The sequence below is a fragment of the Quercus suber genome, unplaced genomic scaffold (genome assembly GCF_002906115.3).
Source record: "Quercus suber isolate HL8 unplaced genomic scaffold, Cork oak 2.0 scaffold_217, whole genome shotgun sequence".
In the NCBI taxonomy this organism is placed as follows: domain Eukaryota; kingdom Viridiplantae; phylum Streptophyta; class Magnoliopsida; order Fagales; family Fagaceae; genus Quercus; species Quercus suber.
The window spans coordinates 540,705-549,016 of NW_027069675.1; the positions used below are offsets into that span (position 1 = coordinate 540,705).

Consider the following 8,312-nt stretch of genomic DNA (forward strand, 5'->3'; position numbering starts at 1 on the left):
TAAGTATTTCTTTTCATTTCTACATTTTCTTAGCAACAGAATGTATCATAAACTGAACAAGGACTACGTGCATATAATTGATGCCACCCTTTGGCCACCCTCAAAACCAAGAGATAACACAACCCCAAACAACCACAACAAGCCCTAAACCACTACCTCTGGCTTAGATCTGACACCTAGAGCTTCGGATTTGCCACCTCCACAACCACAAAACACCACCATTTGGCCACCACATTTTTTCTAATCCAAATCCCTCCTATTTTTTGTCAAATCTTTGCCCATGTGTGCCAGTTTTTGTAGTGGTAAATTGTGGTGGTTCTTGGCTGCCAGATATGGTGGTGTGGTTGTGTGTTGGCAGGAATGAGAGAGGAAGAAGCAGATTAATATAAGGGAGAAAAGAAAAGGAAAATAGAATTAAAATGGTTTTTTTATAGTAAATTTTACTTTAATGTGTGAAGCACTTGACAACATTTTCCTTCCATTGAGCCATCAGAAGTAAGACGGAAGGACCAATTTGGCAGTTTCCCAAACTTCTGTGGTTAAAACTTGATATTAGAACATCAGAGGTCCATTTAATTTTGACCTAAAGTTGGAGGGGTCTTTTTGCATTTTTCTCTTTATCTCTGATTCCTAGTGTTTTTATTTTTTAATATTTATTTATTTATTTAATTCTATTAGATCTTTCTGGGCAGATTGACAAGGGTTACATGTCACCCCATTTCATTACAAACCATGACAAATCTATAGTGGAGTTTGACAATGCCAAAGTCCTAGTAACTGACCAGAAGATTTCAACTGTCAAAGAAATTGTTCCTTTACTAGAAAAGACTACTCAACTGAGTGTCCCACTGCTAATCATTGCAGAGGATATCTCCAGGCAAGTACTGGAAACACTAGTGATGAACAAAATGCAAGGTTTACTAAATGTTGCTGTTGTCAAATGTCCAGGATTTTTAGAAGGAAAGAAAGCTCTTTTGCAAGATATTGCACTTATGACAGGTCAAATTATGTACTGCATGCCAAACTTTATTTGCTTAATTATTTAATTTTTCCATGACATATGTCAATAATAAGATAATGTTTATTCTGAATCAGTGGTTGTTTTGATGTTAAGAATCTATCATGACTATGACCTGCTTTTCATTCACTAAATTTATTAATTTTTTACTTTGCAACACAGTTCAACTCATTCCCACTTTTAGCCTTATATTAATATCTTTACATCTCAAAATGGTGAGATAGTTCACTTTGCAGCCAGATGTTCACTCACATTTTTTATTTCCTAGTTTGCTGGCCCTCATAGTCGTGTAAAGAACCTCAGTGCGAGTTATGATAGTGGTTAATTCAAATTGAGCTCTCAAGTATCTAATAATTGATGTAGAAAATTAGTGAATTTTTGGAATTCATATATAAAAAAAAAAAAAAAATGTAAAGTGAGTACTATTGTGATGTTTCTTTTTTTCAGGATCTCAATGTAGGTCTCTTATATGGATGTGCTTTTCCTGTTAAATACACAATTTGGTAAAACTCAAGCTACTTTTGGCCCTAATTTGTGGGAACTTTTGTGCCAAAATGTTGTTCAAATGCATTTATTTAACCTATTTGTTATCACCTGTTAATCTCTGATTGCTTGTTGGGAAGGAGAGAATGGAGACAAAATCTTAGTACATTAAGATTTTCAAAACACTTTTCTTACCCTGTATTTTTTGGTGAAAAAAGGAATACAGAGATTTCAGAAAATGTGACCTTCTTTTCCAGCCCTGTTGAGTTCAATAACTTTTATAGGTTTGATCATTTGGTGCATCTTCTAAATAACATTCAAAAGGACAATACATCTGTACATATTACGTGTAAACACTACACACGCCCTCACTGTCACAACATCTTTTTCTTTATGTGACTGTAAGCTGTGGATAGAAACATATCTCAAACGTCACTATCTGCATTTTTCTGAACTTTGGAAATATAAACATTGTCATCATTTATGTTTCCGGGGGCCTTATTGCATTTGTCATATAATTGTATTTCTTTGTGTTGAGATTGCTATTTCCGCTTCAGTTTCTCATTGAGATAATTTTAATGTCATTAGGCGCTGATTTTCTCTCTGGAGATTTGGGTCTGATGCTTGAATGTGCAACTTCAGATCAGCTTGGCATTGCACGAAAAGTTACCATAACCAGTAATTCAACGACCATTGTTGCTGACCCTACTACAAAAGCTGAAATACAGGCAAGAATTTTGCAAATCAAGAAGGATCTGGCTGAAACAGATAATGCATCCTTGTCAGGAAAGCTTTCTGAAAGAATTGCTAAACTCTCTGGCGGTGTGGCTGTGATTAAGGTCTGCAATTTAAAAAAGAGCTATTTCTTAAAGATTGTTGATAAAATCTTGTATTACAGCTTTCTTCTTCCTGGATGCTGGCTTCAATCAATATCTGTCTTGTCAAAAGCGAACAGGGCTTTTCCAGTCACAGAGAGAGAGAGAGAGAGAGAGAGAGAGAGAGAGAGAGAGAGAGAGAGTGAATGAGGCTTTATCTTTGTTTTTTTATTTAAATTTTGAAACTTTAATTTTTTTGCTGATCATGACTGATATTCAAAACCTTTGGTCATAATTGTTTTACCTTTCCTTTTATTTATCTTTCTATTATTTTAGGTAGGAGCACTCACTGAGGTGGAGCTTGAAGATCGGAAACTCAGAATTGAAGATGCAAAAAATGCCACATTTGCTGCCATGGCTGAAGGAATAGTCCCTGGTGGTGGTGCTACATACATTCATCTCTCGGAACTGATTCCCATCATAAAGAATTCTATGGAAGATCTAGATGAGCAGAGTGGTGCAGATATTGTGGCAAAGGTGTGGTATCCTCCCCCCTCCCTCTCTCTCTCTGTGTCAGATTTTTCCTTTGTTTTTAGTCAGAGTGGGATCAGTGTTAATCAAATAATGAGGTGTACTTGAGTGCAAAGGCCTCCTAAGCCTTGCACCTTATAGAAGTAAAACGCATTCTGTAAAAATTAATATAGTAAATTTTAAAAATTAAAAAATATGACTATCAATTGATAAGCTAATCATATAGTCTTTTTTTTTTTTTTTTTTTTTTTTTAAATTTTTTATTATAAGGTCTAATCATATAAAAATTAAACCTAGCATTTTACATAATGCCCTATGAAATTTAAATACAGCTGTAGAAGTTATCAGTTATCACTAAACTAGGTGGTGAAGGCTAAACTGTCCTGCATTAAAAAAAAAATATATATATATATATATATATTTTAATGAAAAAAAGGATATGGTTTCAGGAGAGACAGGAGGTAGAAAGACTGGATAAAAAAAGGGGAGAAGAAGTAGCCATTGGTTCAAGAGGAAAGAGAAAGGGGTTATATCATATAAATAGTGCATCACACCAAATGATTAGTATTGCATAACAAATCAAGGGCTCATATAAATAGTGTTAGGATTTAAAGGTTATGTTTAATGTATTTATCTTTTTAAACAAAAAATAGTGCAAAAAGCACACTTTGAGCTTTGTAGGAAAGTGAAAAAAGTGTGCTTTTTGAAACATATTTTGCTTTAGGTGTGAAAGGGTCTAACCCTTGGCAGTTTGCACTTTAAGCAGACTTCTACTAGCAGTCAGATGACAAGATCTGACCAGGAACTTTCTAAGGTGGCCTGCATGTAATCTCGTGTTATTTTCTTCCTCAAATCTTGAGAGACCTGTTCCTCAGGACAGGGAAGAGAAATTAAAAAATAAAAATAAAAAATAATACAGGACCTTGCATTAATCTCCTTGCATTATTGTAATTTCATCAAATCATCAACAATAATATAAGAGATGCCTTAAGAATGAATTGCTGCAAGATCAGCTTCTGAAAAATTCTGTTAGTAGGCCTATGTAATTGAGTTTTATAGATCTTTTTACCAATCTATTAGGCTCAATGATTATTTAATTTAGATACTGAACCAGTAAACCCTTAAATCTATGATGTATGTACACAATCAGATTTTCCTCATTTGTTATAAGGCAAAATCCCTTATCACCGTACTGATATTTTGTTTTGGGAGGAGTAATCAATTAAAATGATTTTAAAGATCGCTGGTGCCATGTTACATAAATTGGATATAGCCCATAACAGAGATTGCCTGATAAAATTGTCAGAAAAGGTGTTTAATCCTATGGATTGGGTCTGCATATGTCAACAACAAACTGGCAGTAGTTATACTACCAGCAATTGGTAAGAAATAGTAAGCATATTTGCTACTGCAAATGACAGTGAGTGAAAGATCCTGTCCCTCATCTGAGGCCTCCCCTTTCTTGGGTGTTTTTACTTTTTATTTGTTTGTAGTTCAGAATTCAGTCAGATAATGTAAAATTTAGATTCTTATGCTTTAAATTTGAAACTGTTAATTTTCATTTTTTGACATCTTTTAGGACCTTAATTTTGTGGACATTTACATCATAGAAACTGTTGCTAATGTTGAATTGCAGGCTCTCCTTGCACCTGCAAAATCAATTGCTTCTAATGCTGGAGTCGATGGAGAAATTGTTGTAGAGAAGACTAGAACTTGTAATTGGCAAACTGGATACAATGCAATGACAGGCAGATACGAAGATCTTCTCAGTGCTGGAGTTGCAGATCCTTGTCGTGTTTCAAGGTGTGCACTTCAAAATGCAGTGTCAATTGCAGGTGTAGTTCTAACCACTCAAGCTGTGTTGGTGGAAAAGATAAAGAAGCCTGAGCCAGCTATCCCTCATGTTCCAGGCATAACTCCTTAAAGAAAAGATGGGAAGAGATTAGTTGGAAAGCTAGTTGAAAGCTGAGAAAGGCTCGTACGTGTCACATTGGTTTGAAACGAACAATTTGAATTTTCTTGGTATAGACTTGAGATGATGATTAAAGAAGCTTTAAAAGCTGTTGAGAGGCCGGACAAGTCAGCTTTCAATCTGACTTTTGGATTGCGAGAGTAATAAAAGCCATACATGAAGAAGGGGATTGCATGTCCAGTAGCAGTCAGCCTATTAATCTTTGTAATCTCATTCAACATGTAAGATTCCTTTTTTTTTGGTTTTGTTTTTGAGTACTCTTTTTTGGACTTTGTATTATACTGCAATAATAATGATGAGGGTATCTTAAAGAAATTTCTTTATTCTTCCTAATCATTTGTTCAGAAATCTTCAAAACCTGTTTCATATTCTGTCCATATGTAAGCTCCAACTTTGCTGTAGAAATTATCACTAAGAACATTGCACAACTGTTCTACTAGGTATTGTTACAGATGTGGCAGTAAAATTAATTTTGGAATTAAGGCAATATACTTCCTCCTTGATAAACCCGATTGTCTGCCAATGTTGCAACATCATCCAGAATACAGCGTCTGTGTATACACAGCATACAAGTGATTTTATGCCAAGTTTGTTGATTTGAGTGTTATTCCAGACAGGTAATTCTGTCAAAATGAAGTTTTAAGTGAATTCTAACACAATCTCACATCCAAGATGGTGTAATCAATCATGCATTTACAATGCTTTGCTTGCATCTTCTTTCATTGTTCCAAATAGATAAGCTAAGTAAGGACTTGTCTTTCACAGTATTATGTCATGAAGTACAACCTACCGCTAATAGTTGGGAATGCTCGAAAATCGAGTTTCAACCTATACTATTGAAGAATTTTGACCAAGCCACATTTATGCGTATTTGTTTTACAATCTCTTTGGCAAAGTTGTCAATTATATATGTTTAAATTGTGTGTGTATATTTTGAAAAGATAAAAGAAAAATCTTCAACTTCCCATACAAATATCAAGCAAATATAGGGTTTAAGGTAACTAAAAAAGGACAGATGCCCATTTTGCAAGTTCACATTGTATATGATCAAGATGTGAAAATTGAAAACTTACCAGACAATGTGATCTTGAACATAATAATCAAGTGGTATAAGACAAGAAACACTATAGATTCCATAAAAATGATAAATATATAGTAAAAATAACAATAAATTAATCCAGAATTTGTTTGATCGATTACAAAAATATTTAACATATATCTGAAGTCATACGAAAGTTGCTTAGTACTGTTTTTTACTATGGAATTCTTTGTTCAAAGAAATATATTCTATTGGATGTTTTTTACTAAGGTCTCCTCTTACCCATAGTCCTTTCTCCCTTTCTTTGATGTCCTACTCTTTATCTTGCTGCAAGCCTCTTGCGAACTGCAAGCCTCTTGAGAGCTGGTATCTTCTAGGCCATTCTCCAATGCCTTAACAAGATTCTCAAAGTAATTCCCTGTCACTGTGGTAAGACTGGATAGCTTTGCTCTGAAACTTTTGAATTCTTCTTCTGGACGCTCTTTGTTGAGGTAGTTATGTATGTCCTTCTCTATACAATGATGAAGCCTTTCCAAATTAGACTCTGCCTCACCTTGCAAGTACTCAAAGAACCCCTTTTTAGATTTTGCTTTCTTGTCTCCATCCTCTGGGAGGTAATACCCATACGCATATGTCCACTTAAGCACTCTCCTACATTCAATTATCTGCAACCAAGCATCTGTAATGAACTTAAGCTCGGCCTCAGTTGCCCCCCTTAGGTCACTAAGTCTTACCATGTCGTCATTTTGCATTTGCTTTAAATCCTTAACAGCTTGTTTCCTTGATGATTCATTGCCTGCCCATCTCTCGTAATAATGAGTATACTTTTCCAAATGCTTCTTAGCTCTTTTTCTGATATCTTCATTCTCATTATACTTACCCTCTTCCTTATTCTTCTGGAACGTATTACAAGCGTAGAACCCACCTGTTCTCTCACCATGCTCCTTCCATGTTCCAAGGCACATCCAGCAAAACTCATGTCCACAAGGTTTCCGGCATGTCATGTGCATGCAACCTTGGTTCTTCTCAATGGGTTTTCCACACTTTGGACATGGCTTTGTATTGACCAACAACCATGCTGTATTCTCAGCCTCAGAACTATTCTTCAATTGCCACTTAGCCACAGTCTCACAATCCACTGGCCTATGCGCATCATCCATACAATTCCAACAAAACCCATTGTTACAATGGCAACAAACATCATAGCACTCTTCGTCACCTCCTTCACAAAACTCCATCGCGTACTCACAATCCGCACTCGGACACCACTTATAATTCTTATTACTCTCAATATAAGACCTTATCAAATACTGCGAATACCTCTCCTTATCTTCCTTTTTAGCAAACAAATCAATAGAATCACGATCCACCACCGCATTACAGCGCGGTTCAGGACATCTCAATGTCAAACATCCAACCCCATCCTCAATCGCCACACTCACATACTTCTCCCAACAGTCCCTACAAAAGGGATGACCACAACTAACCCAACCCATCATAGAAACACGGACATTCTCATAACATATAGAACAAGTTAGTTCAACTTTTCCAAGTTTATTGGGCAGCAAAAAAACCGGTTTTTCAAACAAACCTACTTTTTTTCTAATTCTCTCTTCATCAGCAAACCACTCATCTTGAACGTCACACGCTCTCCAATTGTAATTTAGGAGAAGCACCGTCGCGGCAGCTTTTGATATGGAAAGAACATTGGATACCTGGGTGATATCGTTCTCTTGACGTTGTTGGATATCTGATTCTTTCAATACAAAGTAACTTTGCTTTGCCTTCTTGTTCCTTCTTGACTCATCATCATCGTCACCAACAGCTAAGTTCTCCTCTTCTTTGTCGCTGTAATAGTAGGGGTCGTCATCGTCGTAGGTTGTCTCCTCGGCGTCACTGTCGTACATGTAATCCTCGGAGTCCATGGCAGCTGCAGCGACAAAAACTAGAAGGGAATTAATACATAATATTAGGCTTTGTTTTTCACAATTCGATTATTGTTGTGTGTGTCTCTGAGTGGGTTATTGGGGCTATATATTACATATGAGACAAAGGTCGGTGGTTAAGAATTTCGGTTAGAACTGATTTCCTAATCCTAAACAAAAACAAACTTCGACTCCTACTACTACTAGGAGTCCGATTGGACAAGCTTTTGCACCAATATTATTAATTTCGGCTCCGACCAATTTCGGCCGGTACCATATTTTGGATCTTGAAAAAAACAAAAAACAAAAAACTTGGGTTTTGTACCTCGTCGCTCACGATGTTGCCGGTGACTGATCTCGTGAAGAAAGCAACCCACTCGCCCCTTCTTCTGCTATTTTCTTCTTCTTCTGGGTTTCGCACTTTCGCGTCCTCTGTTTCCGCCACTGCCAGAGTCTTTTATTTTTGTGTGTCGTGTTGTCCTTTCTTTTATGCTCTCTTCTCCTGTCGTCCACTTCTCTCTTTCGTGTT

General features: G+C 36.2%; 2 protein-coding genes across 3 annotated transcripts in view; one reads left to right on the forward strand and one right to left on the reverse strand.

The window, feature by feature from the left end:
• LOC112032040 (chaperonin 60 subunit alpha 2, chloroplastic-like) overlaps positions 1 to 5,306 on the forward strand; it is an 8,351-nt gene extending 3,045 nt beyond the window's left edge. Inside the window, exons 4-7 of the mRNA XM_065779790.1 lie at positions 660 to 999; positions 2,090 to 2,340; positions 2,653 to 2,853; positions 4,484 to 5,306. Of these exons, the coding sequence (XP_065635862.1) occupies positions 660 to 999; positions 2,090 to 2,340; positions 2,653 to 2,853; positions 4,484 to 4,771 (1,080 nt within the window). The 3' untranslated portion in view covers positions 4,772 to 5,306. The remainder of the gene's footprint in view (positions 1 to 659; positions 1,000 to 2,089; positions 2,341 to 2,652; positions 2,854 to 4,483) is intronic.
• A 644-nt stretch (positions 5,307 to 5,950) lies between these two features.
• On the reverse strand, positions 5,951 to 8,312 carry LOC111999784 (probable E3 ubiquitin-protein ligase ARI5). 2 transcript variants are annotated; one of them, XM_065779774.1, is made up of 2 exons: positions 8,109 to 8,312; positions 5,951 to 7,788 (listed from the first exon to the last, which is right to left on the reverse strand). In XM_065779774.1, the coding sequence occupies exon 2, from the start codon at positions 7,781 to 7,783 to the stop codon at positions 6,137 to 6,139; it is 1,647 nt and encodes a 548-aa protein (XP_065635846.1). In that variant the 5' UTR covers positions 7,784 to 7,788; positions 8,109 to 8,312; the 3' UTR covers positions 5,951 to 6,136. The 2 variants fall into 2 exon arrangements, with proteins under 2 accessions (XP_065635846.1, XP_065635845.1); XM_065779773.1 differs by having other exon boundaries at positions 5,951 to 7,803; positions 8,109 to 8,311.

Bases quoted from the DNA above. Each gene is read 5' to 3' on its own strand.
- LOC111999784 (XM_065779774.1), bottom strand. From the start codon at position 7,783: ATGGACTCCGAGGATTACATGTACGACAGTGACGCCGAGGAGACAACC.